This window comes from Crinia signifera, chromosome 1 (assembly GCF_055691185.1).
Source record: "Crinia signifera chromosome 1, ASM5569118v1, whole genome shotgun sequence".
NCBI lineage: Eukaryota > Metazoa > Chordata > Amphibia > Anura > Myobatrachidae > Crinia > Crinia signifera.
The window spans coordinates 32,307,403-32,330,885 of NC_139217.1; the positions used below are offsets into that span (position 1 = coordinate 32,307,403).

A 23,483-nucleotide genomic window follows, 5' to 3' on the forward strand; every position below is an offset into this window, starting at 1 on the left:
GAAAGGGGTAGCCCTCTACCCGTTAAAAAAAAAATGGCATGGGGTCCCCCCCCACTGCCGTAACCAGCACCAGGCTGAAGGAGCCGGGGCTGGTATTAAAAAAATCAGGAAACCCGACAAATAGGGGTTCCCTGATTTTTAACAACCAGCCCCAGGCTCCAGGTCCGGGGCTGGTTCCCAAAATACGGGGGACAAAATGACTAGGGGTCCCCCGTATTTTAAGAACCAGCCCCAGGCCAAACCAGCCAGCAGGGTAATGCCACAGCCGGGGGACACTTATTATATAAGGTCCCGCGGCCAAAGCATTAACCCTACCGACCAGTCAGCCTGGCCAGGGGCCCTGGGGGAGTGGGGACCCCCCCAATGAAGGGGTCCCCCCCTCCAGGACTTACCTGACCAGGCTGAAGCCTGGTGCTGTCCCCGATGCCCCTGGGCGGTGGGCATCGGGCTGATGGAATGGTGTAAAAAAATAGAATAAAAACTATTGTCTTTTACTGTGGAACTATGAGTCCCAGCAAGCCTCCCCCGCAAGCTGGGACTTGGAGAACCACAAGTCCCAGCCTGCGGGGCATTAAAGGGCCCGCTGGAACTTGTAGTTCCACAGTAAAAGAAATAGTACAATAAACACACTGACACACGTGAAAAATAAAAGTTTAATACATACATTACACAAACACACTGATACTTACCTATCTTGAGCCCGTAGGTAGCCCTGGTCCTGATGTCCTAGTCTGTGTTGGCGTCTGTATCCATGTCGGCATCCCTGTCGGCGATGGCGTCGGCGGTCCGGAGTCCGACGAAATCCATGTGGGAACCTATGGAAGGAAACCATACTCACCTGTCCCAGGGCGACGTAGTCCAGGGAAGGGGACATTGCAAAATAACAAACCGACACGCGAAACCAAGCGAACAGCAGAGAGCCGCACTGTACTGTGTATATGTGCGGCTCCGCCCCCGAATGCCGCTATTGGCCGCCTTGCGGCCTAGCGGACAATCAGGAGCCGCTAGGCCGCAAGGCGGCCAATAGCGGCATTCAGGAGGCGGAGCCGCACGATGTAAACACGCCGATTTTTTTTTAAATCCCCCCCCCCCATCTTTACACTGCTTAAACGGGTTTTTAAACGGGTAAGTGTGAATGTGACAAAAACAGCTTTTAAACGGTAATTTACCATTTAAAAGCTGCAGCGGGAAAGGGTCTTTATGGCTCTTACCCGTTTAACCCCTTCACGACATTTGACGTATATATACGTCATGGCCGGGAAGTACTTCCCGACCGTTGACGTATATATACGTCATGGCTTAAAACTGTCACTGCGTCTAGAGACGCAGTGACAGAGGGACGATGTCTGCTGTCCCTGACAGCAGACATGTCCGTGCATGCCCAGGGGGGGGCGGCGATGCCGCCCCCCCGTCGGCGATCGCTGTGATTGGCTGTTCATTGTGAACAGCCATTCACAGCGTTTTCTGTGTCACCGGCGAATAACGTTCGCCGGTGACACGGGATCGGAGGTGATTGGTGCTGTAAAGTACAGCACCAATCACCGCGGGGTGTAAGGGTGACACTGGTGTCACCCCACCTCACCCCTCCCGCCCCCAAAGGCCGTGATTGGTTCGTCGGACCGACGGACCAATCACAGCCATGGAGGGGGGTTTAAACTAACGGTGACTGCACTGCAGACGCCATTCCGGTCTGGAATAGCGTGCAGTGCGGTCACCGTGCCCAGCTGCCGCCTATACTGACCAGAACCCATCCAAAATACTTACCTGATCATTGATATTGCTTATGCTTGTGACATCTTGTGACATCCTGTGACATCTTGTGCTGCTGCGATTTATTAGATAGAGAGAGAGTTAGAGAGAGAGAGATAGAGAGAGATAGAGAGAGATAGAGAGGCCTAGTGCTATATTTTGTGCTGCTGCAGTGTGATAGAGCTATAGATAGAGAGATAGAGAGAGATAGAGAGAGATAGAGAGAGAGAGATAGAGAGAGATAGTGACAGATTGTGCTATATATTTTTTATATAACTGAAAGAGATAGAGAGAGATAGAGAGAGATAGAGAGGCCTAGTGCTATATTTTGTGCTGCTGCAGTGTGATAGAGCTATAGATAGATAGAGAGAGATAGAGAGAGATAGAGAGAGAGAGATAGAGAGATAGTGACAGATTGTGCTATATATTTTTTATATAACTGACTGCTGCCCCCCCTTTTGTGCTGATCAGTATAAATTAACTGATCAGCAACTTTTTGGGGGCGCAGGTTTTTTTTTATATATAGATATACCTGTCAGTGCTGCTGCTGCAGTGTCATAGAGTGATAGATAGTGAGAGATAGAGAGATAGAGAGAGATAGTGACAGAGAGTGATAGAGAGTGCTAAATTTTGTGTCTGCTGCCCCCGCCTTTTGTGCTGATCACTATATCTGAGGTGATCAGCAACTTTTTAGGGGTGCAGAGGTTTTTTTTTTTATATATACCTGTCAGTACCACCAAAGGTTGTGCACCTGCTGCCCCTCACTGGTAATCAGTGTCGCATCACTGATCACCTTTTTTTATTTTTTGTGAGTGCTGTGGGGTCTTTTTTACATTTTTTTTTTTACACACACTGTGATTTTGTGTGTGTCCTGTGGCCACTGTGCGCTGATCAGTGACGTACATCACTGATCAGCTTTTTCGGCACAGGGTTGATCTATTTTTTTTTTTTTTTGGATCAAATTCCTGTTGCCTTTGAGCGCTGTTCAGTGACGGACGTTACTGACCAACATCTGTGCTCAATTTTTGGCGCAGGACCTTTTTTTTTTTTAACCCCTTCCATTTTTTTTTTTTTTAACCCCTTCCATTTTTTTTTTAACCCCTTCCATTTTTTTTTTTAACCCCTTCCATTTTTTTTTTTTGAACCCTTCAATTTTTTTATTTTTGTATTTTTTTTTTCTGCACTACATACATACACACTACACACTACATACCCCCCGGGTTGAAATAAAGTTTGTACCCCCCCCTACACTATACACGTGTTGAAACATTTCACTACCAGTAACACAAAAATATAAATGGCATCCCAAATGTCATCCCAAATGTCGTCCCAGTCATCCAGGAGAATGTATTCGGTGGAGGAGGCATATGCCATGCTTGCCTCTGACTCTGACACAGCCAGTGAGGCAAGCGGGAAATTTGAAGGATTTGTCTTAAGCTCCTCTTCCTCCTCTGATGATGAGGGACCCCCTCAAAGACGCCCCCGTAGAGCAGCTGAGACCCCCCCCCAATAATTGATCTCGTATGGACCCCACCACCAGACAATTTTGAGCCCCAGGTTCCTGAGTTTTTGGCCATCCCAGGAATCCAATTTGATTCAACAGGTCTCAGAGAAATTGACATTTTTAAATTATTTTTCTCTGATGATTTTATAAATTTAATGGTGGACCAAACTAATTTATATGCCCAGCAGTTTATTGCTCAAAACCCCACGTCATCATTTGCTAGGTGGACCCCTGTAGATGCAGTAGAGATGATGACGTTTTGGGGTCTGGTGTTACATATGGGCATAGTAAAAAAGCCACAAATTAGGCAATATTGGAGTACAGATGTTCTGTACAGCACCCCATTTCACCGTATGGCCATGCCCCGGGCTCGTTTTGAGGCAATCCATAAATTTATACATTACACCGATAATGCACAGTGCCCACCCAGAGATGATCCCACCTTTGACAGGCTATTCAAAGTCAGGCCGGTCATTGATCATTTCAGTGCCAAATTTGCAGAGCTATACATCCCTGATAAATGTATTAGTATCGACGAGTCCCTTATACATTTTAAAGGAAGGGTTAAATTCCGCCAGTACCTTCCCAGTAAGAGGGCAAGGTATGGCATAAAAATGTATAAGCTGTGTGAAAGCACCACAGGGTACACCCACAAGTTTAGGGTATATGAAGGGAAGGATTCAAGAATTGAACCACCAGAATGCCCCCCCTCCCTCGTAGGTGTTAGTGGAAAAATTGTCTGGGATTTAATGCACCCCTTCCTGGATAAGGGTTATCACCTCTATGTGGATAACTTTTACACCAGCATCCCCCTGTTTAAGGCCCTTGGTTCAAGAGGTACAGCAGCTTGCGGTACTGTGCGCAAGAACCAAAGAGGCCTCCCCAAAACGCACATTGCCCAAGTAATGAGAAGGGGTGAAAGCAGGGGAATATGCACCGAAAATTTGTTGTTGGTCAAATATAAGGACAAGAGGGATGTCCTTATACTGACAACAATTCATGGAGACAGTACCACCTCCATCCCTGTACGAGGTACCAGTACCCACACCTCAAAACCAAATTGTATCCTAGATTACAATAAGTACATGGGCGGAGTGGATCTTTCAGATCAGGTACTGAAGCCGTACAGTGCCCTGCGGAAAACAAATATCTGGTACAAGAAGCTGGCCGTGTATATCATCCAGATGGCACTGTATAACGCTTACGTGCTATTCCGTTCTACCGGCCAGAGGGGGACATTTATGCACTTTCAAGAGGAAGTCATAAAGAGCCTAACATTTGGGAATCAGCAGGCAGAGGGCCCCAGTACTTCTAGTACTGGCCCCCGTATTGTACCAGGGCAGCATTTTCCCAACGAAATCCCCTCCACTGCAAGAAAGGGCAGGACACAAAAAAGGTGCAAAGTTTGCTATAAAAAGGGAATAAGAAAGGAAACTATTTTCCACTGTGAAACTTGCCCCGACAAACCCGGCCTATGTATAAAGGAGTGTTTCAAAATATACCACACATCTATGGATTATTAGGTTCATCATTTCACCGTGCTTCGGGGGTCTTGCTAATGCCACATAGCACCCACCATTCATTCCACCAGAATCTGAGCTGCAAAAACCAAAAATCACTCCTTCCCTTCTGAGTCCTGCCATGCACCCAACTGGTATTTTTTGGTCACATGTGAGGCATTGCCGTACTCTGGAGAAATTGGGGCACAGATTTTGGGGTGCTTTGTCTCCTTCATTCCTTGTGAAAATGAAAAATTTTGAGCCAGAAGTACATTTTTGTGTAAAAAAAATGTATTTTTTTCATTTTCACTGCCCAGTTGTACCAAAATTGATGAAACCCCTGGGGGTTTGAAATGTACACTATACCCCTAGATGAATTCCCTGAGGGGTGTAGTTTGCAAAATGGGGTCACTTGTGGGGGGGTTCCACTGTATTGGTAATACAACATAGCACCCACCATTCATTCCACCAAAATCTGTGCTGCAAAATCCAAAAATCACTCCTTCCCTTCTGAGTCCTGCCATGCACCCAACTGGTATTTTTTGGTCACATGTGAGGCATTGCCGTACTCTGGAGAAATGGGGGCACAGATTTTGGGGTGCTTTGTCTCCTTCATTCCTTGTGAAAATGAAAAATTTTGAGCCAGAACTGCATGTTTGTGTAAAAAAATGTAATTTTCCATTTTCACATCCCAGTTGTACCAAAATTGGTGAAACCCCTGGGGGTTTGAAATGTACACTATACCCCTAGATGAATTCCCTGAGGGGTGTAGTTTGCAAAATGGGGTCACTTGTGGGGGGGTTCCACTGTATTGGTAATGCAACATAGCACCCACCATTCATTCCACCAAAATCTGTGCTGCAAAATCCAAAAATCACTCCTTCCCTTCTGAGTCCTGCCATGCACCCAACTGGTATTTTTTGGTCACATGTGAGGCATTGCCGTACTCTGGAGAAATTGGGGCACAGATTTTGGGGTGCTTTGTCTCCTTCATTCCTTGTGAAAATGAAAAATTTTGAGCCAGAAGTACATTTTTGTGTAAAAAAATGTATTTTTTTCATTTTCACTGCCCAGTTGTACCAAAATTGGTGAAACCCCTGGGGGTTTGAAATGTACACTATACCCCTAGATGAATTCCCTGAGGGGTGTACTTTGCAAAATGGGGTGACTTGTGGGGGGGTTCCACTGTATTGGTGCTTTGGGAGTCTTGCTAATGCAACATAGCACCCACCATTCATTCCACCAAAATCTTTGCTGCAAAATCCAAAAATCACTCCTTCCCTTCTGAGTCCTGCCATGCACCCAACTGGTATTTTTTGGTCACATGTGAGGCATTGCCGTACTCGGGAGAAATTGGGGCACAGATTTTGGGGTGCTTTGTCTCCTTCATTCCTTGTGAAAATGAAAAATTTTGAGCCAGAACTGCATGTTTGTGTAAAAAAATGTAATTTTCCATTTTCACATCCCAGTTGTACCAAAATTGGTGAAACCCCTGGGGGTTTGAAATGTACACTATACCCCTAGATGAATTCCCTGAGGGGTGTACTTTGCAAAATGGGGTGACTTTTGGGGGGGTTCCACTGTATTGGTGCTTTGGGAGTCTTGCTAATGCAACATAGCACCCACCATTCATTCCACCAAAATCTTTGCTGCAAAATCCAAAAATCACTCCTTCCCTTCTAAGTCCTGCCATGCACCCAACTGGTATTTTTTGGTCACATGTGAGGCATTGCCGTACTCGGGAGAAATTGGGGCACAGATTTTGGGGTGCTTTGTCTCCTTCATTCCTTGTGAAAATGAAAAATTTTGAGCCAGAACTGCATGTTTGTGTAAAAAAATGTAATTTTCCATTTTCACATCCCAGTTGTACCAAAATTGGTGAAACCCCTGGGGGTTTGAAATGTACACTATACCCCTAGATGAATTCCCTGAGGGGTGTACTTTGCAAAATGGGGTGACTTGTGGGGGGGTTCCACTGTATTGGTGCTTTGGGAGTCTTGCTAATGCAACATAGCACCCACCATTCATTCCACCAAAATCTTTGCTGCAAAATCCAAAAATCACTCCTTCCCTTCTGAGTCCTGCCATGCACCCAACTGGTATTTTTTGGTCACATGTGAGGCATTGCCGTACTCGGGAGAAATTGGGGCACAGATTTTGGGGTGCTTTGTCTCCTTCATTCCTTGTGAAAATGAAAAATTTTGAGCCAGAACTGCATGTTTGTGTAAAAAAATGTAATTTTCCATTTTCACATCCCAGTTGTACCAAAATTGGTGAAACCCCTGGGGGTTTGAAATGTACACTATACCCCTAGATGAATTCCCTGAGGGGTGTACTTTGCAAAATGGGGTGACTTTTGGGGGGGTTCCACTGTATTGGTGCTTTGGGAGTCTTGCTAATGCAACATAGCACCCACCATTCATTCCACCAAAATCTTTGCTGCAAAATCCAAAAATCACTCCTTCCCTTCTAAGTCCTGCCATGCACCCAACTGGTATTTTTTGGTCACATGTGAGGCATTGCCGTACTCGGGAGAAATTGGGGCACAGATTTTGGGGTGCTTTGTCTCCTTCATTCCTTGTGAAAATGAAAAATTTTGAGCCAGAACTGCATGTTTGTGTAAAAAAATGTAATTTTCCATTTTCACATCCCAGTTGTACCAAAATTGGTGAAACCCCTGGGGGTTTGAAATGTACACTATACCCCTAGATGAATTCCCTGAGGGGTGTACTTTGCAAAATGGGGTGACTTGTGGGGGGGTTCCACTGTATTGGTGCTTTGGGAGTCTTGCTAATGCAACATAGCACCCACCATTCATTCCACCAAAATCTTTGCTGCAAAATCCAAAAATCACTCCTTCCCTTCTGAGTCCTGCCATGCACCCAACTGGTATTTTTTGGTCACATGTGAGGCATTGCCGTACTCGGGAGAAATTGGGGCACAGATTTTAGGGTGCTTTGTCTCCTTCATTCCTTGTGAAAATGAAAAATTTTGAGCCAGAACTGCATGTTTGTGTAAAAAAATGTAATTTTCCATTTTCACATCCCAGTTGTACCAAAATTGGTGAAACCCCTGGGGGTTTGAAATGTACACTATACCCCTAGATGAATTCCCTGAGGGGTGTACTTTGCAAAATGGGGTGACTTGTGGGGGGGTTCCACTGTATTGGTGCTTTGGGAGTCTTGCTAATGCAACATAGCACCCACCATTCATTCCACCAAAATCTTTGCTGCAAAATCCAAAAATCACTCCTTCCCTTCTGAGTCCTGCCATGCACCCAACTGGTATTTTTTGGTCACATGTGAGGCATTGCCGTACTCGGGAGAAATTGGGGCACAGATTTTGGGGTGCTTTGTCTCCTTCATTCCTTGTGAAAATGAAAAATTTTGAGCCAGAACTGCATGTTTGTGTAAAAAAATGTAATTTTCCATTTTCACATCCCAGTTGTACCAAAATTGGTGAAACCCCTGGGGGTTTGAAATGTACACTATACCCCTAGATGAATTCCCTGAGGGGTGTACTTTGCAAAATGGGGTGACTTGTGGGGGGGTTCCACTGTATTGGTGCTTTGGGAGTCTTGCTAATGCAACATAGCACCCACCATTCATTCCACCAAAATCTTTGCTGCAAAATCCAAAAATCACTCCTTCCCTTCTGAGTCCTGCCATGCACCCAACTGGTATTTTTTGGTCACATGTGAGGCATTGCCGTACTCGGGAGAAATTGGGGCACAGATTTTGGGGTGCTTTGTCTCCTTCATTCCTTGTGAAAATGAAAAATTTTGAGCCAGAAGTACATTTTTGTGTAAAAAAATGTAATTTTCCATTTTCACATCCCAGTTATACCAAAATTGGTGAAACCCCTGGGGGTTTGAAATGTACACTATACCCCTAGATGAATTCCCTGAGGGGTGTAGTTTGCAAAATGGGGTCACTTGTGGGGGGGTTCCACTGTCTTGGTGCTTGGGGGGTCTTGCTAATGCGACATAGCACCCACCAAAATTCCACCAGAATCTGAGCTGCAAAATCCAAAAATCACTCCTTCCCTTCTAAGTCCTGCCATGCACCCAACTGGTATTTTTTGGTCACATGTGAGGCATTGCCGTACTCGGGAGAAATTGGGGCACAGATTTTGGGGTGCTTTGTCTCCTTCATTCCTTGTGAAAATGAAAAATTTTGAGCCAGAACTGCATGTTTGTGTAAAAAAATGTAATTTTCCATTTTCACATCCCAGTTGTACCAAAATTGGTGAAACCCCTGGGGGTTTGAAATGTACACTATACCCCTAGATGAATTCCCTGAGGGGTGTAGATTGCAAAATGGGGTGACTTGTGGGGGAGGTTCCTAACTTTTAGCACTTATGGTGCCTAGAAACCTACATGGTGCCTAAAAAAAAATCTCATAAAAAGGAGGCTCCAAAATCAAGTAGGTGCTCCTTCTATTATGAAGCCTGTGGTTTGGTCAACGTGCACACTAGGGCCACATATAGGATATTTTTGAAAACAAAAGAATTGGGGGAATCAATTTTTAGTCACATTTCTCTAGTAAAATCTACTGTATTCGTTAGAAAAATGTATTAAAATTGAAACTCTGCAAAAAAAAAGAAATTTTGAAATTTCACCTACACTTTGTTTTAATTCCTGTGAAACACCTAAAGGGTTAACAAACTTCCAAAATGCTGTTTTGAATACTGTGAGGGGTGCAGTTTTTGAAATGGCATCATTTATGGGGGTGTCTCACATACAAGTCCCTCAAAGTCACATCAGAACTGAACTGGTCCCTAAAAAAATCAGTGTTTGAAATTTTCATGAAAATTTGAGAATTTGCTATTCATATTGTAAGCCTCCTAGTGTCCAAAAAAATTAAAAGGAAGTTGAAATAATGATGGAAACATAAAGTAGACATATGGTCTATGTTAGTTATTAACTATTTTGAGTGGTATGATTATTTTTCTCACAAGCAGAAAATTTAACATTTTGCAAATTGCTAAATTTTCCATTTTTTCACGATATTTTGGTATTTTTCACAAAAAAACACAGACTGTATCGACGAAAATTTACCACTAACTTGAAGTACAATGTGTCACGAGAAAACAATCTCAAAATCACTGGGATAAGTAAAAGCAAAAAAAAGTTATCCCCACTTAAGTGAGACATGTCAGATTTGAAAAAAAGGGCTCTGTCATGAAGGCACAAACTGGCTCTGTCATGAAGGGGTTAAAGACCCGTTTAAAAAAAATGGGTCATTACCCGTGTAGGCAGTGGGAAAGATTTTATACACAGTGTGCTGGGTTGCTGTCAGCTGCCCACACTACAAAGAAGAGGTCTGAGCAACCCTTCTAAATGGAAAAGACTTACACAGAAAAAATATAGTGTGATTGGTGCTTGACCCAATTGCTTAGAATGACACTTACACTAGATTAGGTGTATAGTGAAATGTCCTTTCAGTCCATCAAAAACGATTTCTCTAGAATGAAAAGATTATCCAGTAGTGCAATACCTTCAGTCCAAAACGAGAGAATTTATTTATACATTGCACTCACATGACATATAATAAAACAAGCATATCAACACCCGATTGGTGATGGAAACAGATCACACAGCGACAATTCTAGTCTCACCACCCGGATCTCTCTGACAACTTCCAGGAGTTTCTGGAACCTCAAAATGGAAAGGTCATAAAGTGCAAATGCGGGATGGCTTTCTTCCAAATAAAGTGCGTCTGTGCTGCATCAACTTCTCCTTCTGCCAGGAAATCGTCAGCTCAATGCATTTCGGACTTAGGAGTCCTTCATCAGAAGCTCCCCCTTATATATCACCACCGACAGTGCCTGATACATACATTTTCCCCCTTGGTGCCAGATAACACATTTGCCTGCTCGGTGCCAGATAACACATATGCCCCCATGGTGCCAGATAACACATATGCCCGCTCGGTGCCAGATAACACATATGCCCCCATGGTGCCAGATAACACATGTGCCCCCACAGTGCCAGATAACACATATGCCCCCACAGTGCCAGATAACACATATGCCCCACGGTGCCAGATAACACATGCCCCCACGGTGCCAGAGAACACAATGTATAGTTTGGAGCAGCGGCGTAACTATAGCACCGCAGCCCCCGCCACCGCCGGGGGGGGGGCTGTGCATGTGGGGGCGCCGGGGGCTGCGTTGCTATAGTTACACACACCCCAATCCCCCGCAGACTTACCTATCTCGCTGGTCCCGGCGGCTCCGTTCTTCTGCTGAGGACCACCACAAAATGGCCGCCCCCATATAGCACACAGTTCTCTGAAACTGTCTGCTGTATTGGGGCGGCCATTTTGTGGTGGTCCTCAGCAGGAGAAGAACGGAGCCGCCGGGACCAGCGCGATAGGTAAGGCTGCAGGGGATTGGGGGGGGGGGTTTGCATGGGCGGCGGGGCATGGGGGGGAGGGGGGTTTGCATGGGCGGCGGGGGATTGGGGGTGCTTGGCGGGGCGGCGGCGGGGGGGGGGGGGCGCCCAAAACTTAGTTACGCCACTGGTTTGGAGCAGAGAAGGGAAAGGGGGGACATGATAGAAATCTTCAAATAAATCAAGGGTTTTAACATATTACAGGAGGGAAATTTTCTTCAAAGGAAAAGAAGTAATAGAACACGAGGACATGCACTGAAACTGGAGGGAGGTAGCTTCAGGGGAAATGTTAGAAAGAATTACTTCACAGAAAGGGTAGTGGTTAAGTGAAATAGCCTCCCATCAGAACAATTTAAACATGCTTGGAATAGGCATATTGATATCCTTACAAAGAAATAAGGATTAAAAAGGGTTGAGATGACCTGAAGGGTAAAAAAAAGGGCAGACTAGATGTGCCAAATGGTTCTTATCTGCCGTCAAATTCTATGTTTCTATGCCCCCTCCTTCCCAGGCTGGGAAAATTGTGACAACTATCACTTCCCCGGGTAGTGATTCCAAGTAGCGACTACTCCAAGTGCTACACTACAAAAAAAAGGCAACTTACCGCTGGCAGGCATGGCAGGTTACTTCACCCCGCTGCTGACACCTTCTGCCAGCAAGGCACTGGGAAGATACTGCACAGCTTCTGCTGAAGCATCGCTCTCTGGGCTACTCTGCCTTACTGCCTCCGCCGCCAAGTACCTCAGCCCTGCACCTTAGAAAGTTGGCCTCCCAATTGTCTACTCTAAGAATGAACACTGCTGACAGAGCCTGATCATGGTCCTGAGCCCAGAGGATGATCCTGCTCACTTCCTTCATCGCCGCCCGGCTCCGAGTGCCGCCCTGCTTGTTTATGTAGGCGACGGCTGTAGCGTTGTCGGACTGGACTCTGATGGCTCTGCCCCGCAGGAGGTGTCCCGCCTGTAGAAGAGCATAGTAGACTGCTCTGAGTTCCAGCACATTGATGGAGAGTAAGCTCTCCTGCCTCGTCCACAAACCCTGGAACTGGTGTTCCAGAGTTACCGCTCCCCAGCCTCGTAGGCTGGCGTCTGTGGTGAGGAGAATCCACTCCCATATGCCGAACCTCCTGCTTCTTTTCAGGTTTGCTGAGTTTAGCCACCACAGCAGGGACAGACGGGCTCGAGGGGACAGGGTCACCCGTTGTTGAAGATGTAGGTGAGACCCTGACCACTGGTGAAGGAGAGACAACTGGAATTGGCGCGAGTGGAAGCGGCCATACTGTACCGCCTTGAAGGAGGACACCATCTTACATAGTTACATAGCAGGTAAGGCTGAAAAAAGACTTGCGTCCATCTAGTTCAACCTGGTATAGATATACATTGCTGATTTGGTAGGTTCTGGTATTTTACAGACAAATTATATTTCTTATTTGTACCCATGGATGTTTTTCTCCAGTAAATGTTTGTCCAACTTTGCCTTGAACGCATTTAATGAGCCAGCCGTTACCACCTCTGTGGGAAGAGAGTTCCAGAGTTTGACTGTTCTGACCGTAAAGAAATTCTTTCTACTAGCTGAATGAAATCTTTTTTCTTCTAATCTATACTCATCTTCCCCAAGAGTCTGGTGCATAGGTGCACCGATACTTGCGGATGTCGCAAGACCGACCGGACCAGAACCTGCAGAGACTGAATCTTGTTGGGCGGCAGGAAAACTTTCATCTGCTGGGTGTCCAGAATCATCCCCAAGAAGAGAAGGCGTTGAGACGGCTGTAACTGAGACTCTGCAAAGTTCAGAATCCACCCATGACTGATGAGAGTCTCCTGGGTGAGCTGTATTTTGGACAACAGAGCCTCCCTTGAACGATTCCTCAGAAGAAGATCGTCCAAGTAGGGGATGATGGTAACCCCCTGAGCCCTGAGGACCTCCATCATCACCGCCATCACCTTGGTGAAGACCCTGGGGGCCGATGAGAGACCAAACGGCAGGGCCTGGAACTGCCAGTGTTGGTCCTGTATAGAGAACCGGAGGAAGGCCTGGTGAGGAGGCCAGATAGGGATGTGCAGGTACGCATCCCCGATATCCAAAGATACCAGGAACTCTCCCTGTTCCAATCCCTGTATCACCGACTGTAGGGACTCCATTTTGAATTTGACCGCTTGTAGGAACGGATTCAAATCCTTGAGATTTAGAATGGGCCTTACCGAGCCGTCCGGCTTCGGTACAAGGAACAGACTGGAGTAGTATCCCTGAGTACGCTGATCTTCGGGTACTGGTATCACAACTTCTGTTGTCCGCAGCCTGTTGATTGCTGACAACAGAAGTTGCGCCTTGCCCCCTGAGACTGGGAGACCGGTCTTGAAAAACCTGTTTGGAGGGAGCAACTGGAAATGGATCTTGTAACAGTGGGTTACCAGATCCCTTACCCATGAGTCCTGACAAGACTGCAGCCAGATGTGACAGAAGGACAGCAGTCGGGCCCCTACCCTGGGATCCCCCAGATGGGACCGTGGACAGTCATGCGGCTGGCTTTGTGGACTTGGGTTCCTGGACCGCTGCAGAGGCACCTCTGCCTCGTCCTCTGGAACCTCTAGATGGAGCTCCGCCTCTGGAACGACCTCTGAATCTGGCCGTCGGCTGAAAGGACCGAAAAGAGGGCCTTTGAGGGGTCCTGCGTGTAGTCGGTGGAGCCGCTGAGGGAAGGAAGTGGGACTTACCTCCCGTTGCTTGGGATATCCACTTGTCGAGCTCTGGCCCGAAAAAGAACCTCCCCATTGAAAGCCAGGGCCTCCACCGCACGCTTGGACTCTGCGTCAGCCTGCCATTGGCGTAACCAGAGAGCTTTGCGAGCAGAGATGGATAAGGCTGAAACTTTGGCTGCAACCATGCAGACGTCAGAAGAGGCTTCTATCAAATACAGGGATGCCTCTTGGATCTGTTCAGCAAGCTGAACAATGGAGGCAGGGTCAGAGCCCTCACGAACCTCTGTTAGGATCTGAGAAGCCCACACCCCCATGGCCTTATTTACCCAGCATCCGACCTGGGCCGAACGCTGAATAATTCCAGCTGCAGAAAAAATATTCTTAAGGGTTACCTCCAACTTACGGTCAGACGTGTCCTTAAGAGTGGTTGCACCCGGCACCGGGAGGAATGTCTTTTTAGACAGTCGTGAGACTGACGAGTCCACTACTGGTGGAATCTCAATCCTCTTACCCTCCGGTGGGAGAGGATAAGCAGACAGAAACCGCTGCGGTACCTGGAACTTTTTGACAGGGTGATTCCAAGCCTGCAAAACATGTTCATCTAACTTCTCAGCTGGAGGAAAGGTGGGTGTCATCTGACACCTTGCAGGCAATCTTAACCATGTGTATGAGGTCCTCCAAGCCTTGTGTGGCTGGGGCCGTCTCTTGCGTATACAACGCTTGAGCCTCAGGTTCATCCACATCATCATCATCATCATTATCTGGAAGGGCAAATTCGCCCTCCTCCAGATCAGGCATATCCTCATACTCCCCAGAATCCCCAGAGGGTTGTAATACCCTTTTCCTGAGTAAGGGAGGGGGATTTTGCCTAGAAGATGAAGCAATGGCGCCCTCTGCTGGGGTCAAGGCTTTTGTTAAACTCTGCACAGCAGAAGCCAAGGATGCCTGCTGAGTTCTGGAAGTCTCTCTATCCTTTTGAGCTGCTGAGAGCTCACAAGCTAAATGAGACATTACATCAGCGAGTTGTGATGCACAAACAGGGGTATGCACGGGGACTCTGGTGCTGGGGGTAAAGCAGTGCATTTATCACATATAGAGTCTCCCTCCTTAGAAGGTGTAAATCTTACATTACACTTCTTGCAAGTAACCCTCTTTGAGCTACCCCCTGCCATGGTAAAACACCCAGTAATCACCACACACTACCACACTGTACACAGATAGTAGGTATAGGATAGGCAGCATTATATACTGGAAGGGAGAGACAGTAAAAGTAAAAGACCCGTCACAGAGCCTGAACAGCGCTATGGTATATAACCTAGGAGCGCTATAGCTCTATTTGAGACACAGCCCAAACTGTCTCCACCTAGCTCTAATCCCCCCTGTAACTCACAGACCGGGTAGAGCGTTCACCAGGGGACAAGGATCGCCCAGCTGCAGTCTTAGGAGAGATCTGCAGCGCAATAGTGGAGCCTCCAGCAGCGTGTTCAATGGCGCCAAATGTCCAAGATGGCCGCCGCGACTTGCAGGAACACTGGGGTATGCCAAGGCCTGCTGGGAAGCACCGCACGGTGACTACGCCCCCCGCCCGGCAGCTCCGTCACCCATAATGGTGCCAGGTTTAAAAAAACCTCTGCTGCACTGCCGTTTGTGTCCCTGACCTTCCTCTAACAGGAAGGCAGGGTAATATTCACAGTGCTGCGGCCATGCCGTTGGCGGTGGGGCTGGGGGAGGATCGGGTGCACGCTTCGTGTGAGCGGCGTCCGTTTCAGCTCCAGAGACGGTGGTCTCTGTCAGCCAGGGAGCCCGGCGCAAACCCTATAAGCAGCAGCCGGCTCCCTCCGGCAGGCTCCTACGTCGCAGGCAGATAGTAGCAGCAACTATCTGCCTGTCCTCAAAGGCAAAACTTGCTGCTTTATGCCCTAATTACAAAAAAGCCCAGGAGATGAGCCAAATGTGACCTGCTCCCTTTTGGGCACGATCTAAGACTGCCTGGGAGGGGAAGTAGAAGGGGAGGAGTTGGTCACACTAATTTATTTTTTAAAGTGCCCATGCTCCCTGTGGTCGCCTTCTATTCCCCAGTGTAACTCCAGTGACACCTAGTGGATGAAGGAGAAATATTGATACATGTTAAGGAAGTATCCTACAGTAATTATATCATATTGTATATACAGTATAACAGTAATTTATATCAAAATGATGTCCAATCCTTCCAGAACTTTTTAAGAAGAGTCCACATTCAAGATCCCACCGGCGAAGATGTCTACTTTAATGATAAAGGTGAAATGACCGCATTCTACTACATTAATAGTTACGCGGTTTTACCTAATAGACAATATCACTTCAGGAAAGTGGCAACCTTCAACGCTTCATCTACAGAAGAGCAGCTTGTGTTCAACAAACTCCCCATATTTTGGAAACATGGTGAGGTTAGTGTCCTGCTTGATGATTCTTAACCACCCAACTGACAATAACATTGTGTGCAGGTACAGTAACATTGAAGTGGTCATTCTTTACCATTTACGGTACCACTAACCACGTTGATGAAGAAAGGAAGTCTATCAGTCTCAGCGTTAGACTGTCCATCATCCAATGATAGTATAGAGCAACAATGAAATCACCTAAACATGGATCCTATGAAATAATTGTACAATTCGTCAAAAAATGATGTAACCTGAGGAGATGTCAAACTGCTGTGTAGAGTCTGGCTGATTACCAATCGGAAATGAAAGCCTTGAGGAGGGTATTCAATATGGAATTCCAACTGTCGGAATCCCGGGCTGTTTTTGTTTCATCCCACAGTAACTGGACAGTCGGAGATTCAATGTTCCGGCTGTTGAGTGTCGGAAAGTCAGCGGATCAGCAAAAATAGCTGCGGATTGTCGAAAAACAATTCCCAACAAACTTCCCAACAAAACAGATCCGACTTTGAAAAAAATTCGGATCTGACACCCTTCAATACTGTCGTTAACGTCAGCAATGAATAGGCAAGTGGCTATATTTCCCCTGTCAGGAAATATCAGCACATGTTGAATACGCCCCTTTATTACTACAGTAATCACATAAACATAACCTTCGAAACATTTAAAACATTCAGCTATATGCAGTACATACTATGAAGCAATAATCCTATGATGCTATTCTGTCTTGGGACAGACCTTCTGAAATTATATATATTCTATACCAACAATTGGGGCTAAAACTGCAATTGTTGACAACACTTGATAATTTCATTGGGGCCATACAGATGGAGCGGGTCTCATCCTTTCTACCTATGGCGAATGTACCGCCAGCTGGCCATGGCGGCCTGGCGGCAAGGATGAGACCAGCTCCATCTGTACTAGAACATTATAGAGAAAGCTAATTTAATTAACACATGTTTAAAAATCAGTACAGCTTGAGTCTCCAAAATGCTTGGGAGCAGATAACATAGGCCCTTATTCTGGTTGGTGCGGTAATGTCCGCATGCGTTCGTGCCGCCGATGTTTTGTGTCTGCGCATGTGCAGAGGCATATCTGCGCATGTGCGAACGGAACGCACGTCCAAATTCCGCATGAAATGTGTACACTACGAACAGGGGGTGGAGAGGGGCGTGAAGGGCTGTTTGGCCGCATTAACATATGCATACACCCCGCGTTTCATGGGCGTTCCCATGAAAACGCTGGGCGTACGTATGGTAATGCGGCCGTGACGCACGTGTGGGGGGCGGACATATGACATTGCCGGATGTCAGCTGCCCGCCCAGATCCCTGCTTTTGCACGGAGAAATGCCCGTGTGGTCTGAGGTTGCGGGAGCTGCCTGGCCATTCGGTCCTGCATTCGATGGTCTGCGACCATCGAATGATGGGGGAGGTTCCCTGAGATGGAGGAGGTGTATTCTTGAGAAAATACACGTGCGGTCCGTTCAGGCAGCTTCTTACCGCGTACGGACGGAGTTGGCGATCCGTATGGAAGGCGGGGTTTAGGACGCACGGTGCTGGCCGCATATTCGGATCCGGCCGCACCGATCAGAATAAGGGCCATAGTAACATAGGGGTTTATTCTAGTTCATTCTTTCTGACAAAATCCTTCTTAGATGGACAAAACCATGTGCACTGCAGGGGGGCAGATGTAACATGTGCAGAGAGAATTATATTTGGGTGAGTTATTTTGTTTCTGTGCAGGGAAAATACTGACTGCCTGATTTTACACTGCAATATAGATCTCACTTTGAAGAAAAACCCCACCCAAATCTAATTCTCTCTGCACAAGTTACATCTGCCCCACCTGCAGTGCACATGGTTTTGTCCATCTAAGAAGGATTTTGTCAGAAAGAATGGACTAGAATAACCCCCATAGTAATTAAGGCTGAAAAAAGACGTTAGTCCATCGAGTTCAACCTATCTTGTGTGTTGGATTTTTCCGTATTTTGGAATATACCATAATGAGATATCCTGGGGATGGAATCCAAGTAAACCCAGAATTCATTTTGTTTCATGTACACCTTGGGGGTTATTCTGGTTGATTCGCATGCTTGTGAGTCAACCAAGCCCCTCCTTGCGAATGGTGGTACGCCGGCCCACCGTTCGCAAGGTGCCTACATTCGCACTTGCATGCAGATCTATGCACAATCTGAGGGAAGTGAGCTGAATCTAAGTCTAAACATTTTTAATAAGATCAGCTCTCTTCAGAATTGTTACTGCTGATATCTGCTTTCTAGGTTCCGGTGTCTGTATGTTCTGCAGATTGTCCTTCAGGATACAGGAGAGTGTTACAGAGAGGGATCCACCAGTGCTGCTTTGAATGTGTACAATGCTCAGTGGGAGAAATATCCAATGACACAGGTGAGAATGCCACCTATGTTTATGAACTTTGAGACTGATTCAGACCACATGTGCGAATTCCGCCCTGTCCACAATGGTGGGGGTCTGAGCATGCGCAATAATGTGCATTTGCAAACCCACGCTGGGGGTGTTCCAGATCACATCCGCTTGCAGCGTAGCACAGAGATTCAGGTGGCGGGGTGGGCGTGGTTTTGTCAGAGCAGCAAATATACACATCCTAGTGAGCAGGTCTGAATCGGGCCCTTTGTTCATTGCTTTCTATGGTTATTTTCAGGATATACAACTTTATTTCATAGTATCAGATACTATTATCTTTTAGAAGGTGCTGAATAAATAAGAATTAAATTCTGATTGATTGATTGCCCATAGCAACTTCCCATGTAAAATATAACTCCCATCTTAGTAAATTCCCCCCTTGGTCTCATTTTATATCAAACAATAACTGAATAAGTGTATAATAACTCATATCAATATCTTCTAGACAAAACATCATGCAAGAAGTGCCCAGACCACCACTGGCCAAGTGACAAGTTCCAGTGTGTGCCAAAGCAAGTTGACTTTCTGTCCTACAGAGATGACCCCATAGCTCTTGCTGTCTGCTTTATTTCTATGTTCTGTTTTCTTAAAACTTTGAGTATCTTGGTCATCTTCATTGTGTTTCGGGACACTCCAATCGTCAGAGCTAATAATAAACACTTGAGTTTCCTTCTTCTGGTCTCCATCATGCTGAGCTTCCTGTGTGTCCTGCTGTTTCTGGGACATCCTGTCCATATAACATGCTTGCTCCGGCAGACCTCCTTCGGGATCATCTTCTCCGTAGCCATCTCTTGCATCCTGGCCAAGACTATAATGGTCTACTTGGCTTTCACAGCCACCAAACCTGGAAGTTCCTGGAGAAAACTTGTTGGAGTCAAGATTACAAACTGTGTGGTCATCATTTGTTCTTGTATCCAAGTAGTAATTAGTATCATTTGGCTATGTATAGCACCTCCATTTCCAGAAAGTAACAGTTACACGTATCTTGATAAGATTATTATACAGTGTAATGAAGGCTCAATATTGGCATTTTCCATGATGCTGGGTTACATGGGGCTTCTCGCAGCTGTGAGTTTCATTGCAGCTTTCCTGGTCAGGAACTTGCCAGATAGTTTTAATGAGGCCAAATACATCACTTTCAGCATGCTGGTGTTCTGCAGTGTCTGGGTGGCTTTTATCCCAGCACATATGAGTGTCACTGGGAAAGGCACAGTGCTGGTAGAGATATTTGCTATAATGTCTTCCAGTATTGGAATATTGGGCTGTATATTTTATCCCAAATGTTATATTATATTGATGAGGCCAGACTTAAATGAAAAAAGTAATTTACTAGGAAAAAACTCATTGCAGACATCTGGTGAAGTGATAAGATTTAACCATTATGTTTAATTATTCCTAGACAAACGGTATACATTTTTTTAGTCCATGCAGGGCTGGCTTCCTTCCATGCTGATCCCCCCATAGATAGATAGGGATAGAAATAGAGGAACTATGAGGCTGAGTTTGGATAGTTATCAGGAGATCAAAAGGGTTGAGTAATACGTTTTCAGGATAACTGATAAGCTTTTAGGACGGGATGCGGTCATTTGGTCTACAGCATTATGGTCAACAATCATTAGATTGACACCATTAGGTTGACATGGGAAAAGGTCAACATGGGGAAAGGTCGACATGGTTCTAGGTCAAAGGGTCATTAGTTCGACAGGTCGTTAGTTCGACAGTGTCTAGGTCGACAGTCAAAAGGTCGACATTGATTTTTTTACTGTTTTTTGAGCCATGAGCCGACAGGTGGTATTTCATGCCCTACCATCCACTAGGACGTGGTCGGAGAATAAGAGCGATGCGAGGGGATGCCGTGCACTTTAAAATGTGTCCATGTTGACTGTGTTGACATTTAGGACAAAAAACAGTGAAAAACCCTTTGAACTGTCCACCTAGACATTGTCGAACTAATGACCTGTCGAACTAACGATCTGTCGAGCTAATGACCTTTCGACCTTTCCCCATGTCAACCTTTCCCCATGTCGACCTTTTCCCATATCGAGCTAATGGTGTCGACCTAATGACTGTCGACCACCATGCTGTGTAGACCAAATGATCCCAACCCTTTAGGAGAATATGGGCAAAATGTAATGTGAGAATCAGAAAGTGAGAGATTCGGGGAGAGTTTTTCCAGTTTTTTTAAAGCGCCAATCATTTACACTGAAAAACCCGGTTGATTTTGCCATGTGATGCAGCCCACACACGCACCGATTCCGGTGTGCGTTGTGGGCTTAACTAGCACACACAGCATCGCATCATATGCCTTGTGCATACGATGTGCATGCGATGCGATGCTGTGCTAGAAAAAGCTAGTACAAAAAGTATGTGCAGCACATACTTTTTGTACTGTACGATGAGGTGCCACGGGAGCGCGCACCCCATCGTACAGCATCGCACCGCCCGCATCGGTGCGTGTGTGGCCTCCTTAATAAGTGCTTGATTGATGGTTTGGTAACTTGAAGTAGAAAAGTTTCAAGCAAGGGATGATGGGAAAAGTGGTAGTGCAGGAAGAAAATGACAAGTGCATGGATCAAAGTTTTGTTCAGCGAAAGATACATGAAAGCTACAGTATATACAATTAAAGAAACATCTGAATTTGATTGTAAAAAATGTAATTTATATTTTGTATATGCTGTGAACTTTAAAGTGGTCGGTGTATAAAGGATGTGAAAAAAATTGAGATAAATTGAAATTACAAAAATATGTGGTACAGGTTTTATCTAATACTATACTGTTTATAATTAACAGGAAACATTGTATTAAAACACAGTCAACAGATATTACAATGATCAGCTTTGTAGTAAAGCAAACATACACAGAAGTTTAAATCAAATGTATTAAGTAATAGTTAAAAGTCCATTAAAATGACGGCTTCTGCAATATGATTTAACTTTGAGCTGTAACAGTTTTTATTTTCACTTTGAACTGCGCCCATTTTTAGCCCACAAATTCTCCACCCCCACCCCCAGTTCCTATCTGCTCCTACCTCCAATCTCTGTATTCATTTCTCCCTCTCTCCATATCCGACGAGTTTGAAACAGATCAGTGTCCCTGCAAAAAAAATAGCTTTCACTTTCTGTTATGACATATTTTAGCACACAAAGAAGTGGCCTCTAGTGGTCAGTCACGGTACTTTGTCTGGGAGAGGTGAGGAGTAGTTAGCCATTTATATATGTATAAATGTCCGTTTTGTGTTCTTACCACAACAATATTAGATCTATCTAACCATAATTATTGGAAAGGTAAGAGTAATTGCTTCAAATTCATATGATCAGTCCCATTTGTTGCCTAATCATAATTGAGAAACTTAGTGGCACAAATGTGTGTCTTTCCCTTTTTTATAAAAAGATTACCATACCACATTTATTGCCTTCAAACAAATACCATTATGCTTGCCATTGTGATCTCACCCAACTTTGTCCACAATATTCATAGTGGGCAAACTCTAAAGCTGGTCATACATTACAACGACCTGAATTCGAATTGAACGAGTGATTGCATGTGATCTGCTTACGACCGCAAGCCATCCCGACTGATCATATCTGCAGCATATATGATCAGTTGCGTGATGTCTCAACCCGTGGGACAGCGCATCACACAATTGATTGCAAGATCTATCAAAATCCTGTGTATGGTCCCGATATCTTTCTAATGTATGGCCAGCTTTACACCTAAGACTCTATGGGGGAATTATCTTATTAGGCGTGCCGGCATCCAGCAGATGGTGCCCAGTTCCGGAGCCGGGATTTCTGCTCACAATCCCCCGCCCTCTAGGGTATGACAAGCTGAAATAAGCAATTCCCTGCTTTATGTATCCAGGCCGCATCCATAGAAAGCAGGTGGGATGTGGGAGGAGCACACACTCTTGCGGGGTTGTGGGGGACTACCCCCAAAACTGAGAGTTTCCTGCAACTTCAAGTAGAGTAAGTTAGTATGGACAGCATATATAGTAGGTATGTAGATACAACAGGTCTGGACCTTCAGGTCTATTGGTCTACGGACAGAAGAGGGACACATGAAAGGGTTGACGGCATTAGGCCAACATGGGTAAAAGGTTGGCACAAGGAAAAAAGTTGGCGTGGAAATGGTAGCCATGATTATTTATTTTTGTGTGTCTATGTCAGCATTGGTTGTCATGGACACCATATTAGTTATATTCTCCCTCTGTGCCCACTACGGTGGTAAGGTATGAACAAGTAAGTTTTTGGTTTTTGTAGTCTGTTTTTATTAGGCAAGAAACAAATTAACAAACATTTGAGTAGTGGATAAAAGGACAACAAAGTGATGGTGTATGGCAAAAGCATAGGAGGTAACACTTGACCATCGAACCATGCTACATATTAGTATAACAATGAATAGAAAGTTAAGGAAAAAGAACCTTGTGAATTGACCCCGATGTATAGCAGTGTTAAAGCTACAGTATCTTACAAGGTACATAAGAAAATAAAGTATGGGAAGTATAGTAGGAGGGGGTGGGAAGGGGGGAGGCAAGAGGGGGGAGGGTAAGTGTCCAACGGCTGATCCGTGTCTAGAGGGAATTATGTCCACATATCTTAGACAGCGAAGCTAGCTAGATTTTATGAGATTTTAGGCTATGTAGGAGGAGTACTCTTTAAATTCCAGCCAGGGTAACCAAGTTGCATTAAATGTGGGGAATTTCCCTGTTGCAAAGGTTATTGTATCTTCCATGTCCATGAAGTAATCTATTTTTTTAAGGCAATCTTTGATTAAGGGAGG

The 23,483-nt window shown here is 45.5% G+C and overlaps 1 protein-coding gene across 1 annotated transcript; it reads left to right on the top strand.

The window, feature by feature from the left end:
• Positions 1-14,723: 14,723 nt before the first annotated feature.
• LOC146067397 (vomeronasal type-2 receptor 26-like) lies at positions 14,724-20,274 on the top strand. The gene is made up of 4 exons (XM_083179183.1): positions 14,724-14,873; positions 16,062-16,274; positions 18,545-18,668; positions 19,150-20,274. Exons 1-4 carry the CDS (start codon positions 14,724-14,726, stop codon positions 20,091-20,093), a joined length of 1,431 nt encoding a protein of 476 aa, XP_083035309.1. The 3' UTR covers positions 20,094-20,274.
• The last annotated feature ends 3,209 nt before the right edge of the window (positions 20,275-23,483 follow it).

Excerpts from the sequence above, each read along its gene's own strand:
- LOC146067397 (XM_083179183.1), top strand. The coding sequence starts at position 14,724 with ATGAAGCAATGGCGCCCTCTGCTGGGGTCAAGGCTTTTGTTAAACTCT. Across the intron at positions 16,275-18,544 it reads TATTTTGGAAACATGGTGAG|GTTCCGGTGTCTGTATGTTC; the intron begins GTTAGTGTCCTG and ends TCTGCTTTCTAG. Across the intron at positions 18,669-19,149 it reads AGAAATATCCAATGACACAG|ACAAAACATCATGCAAGAAG; the intron begins GTGAGAATGCCA and ends AATATCTTCTAG.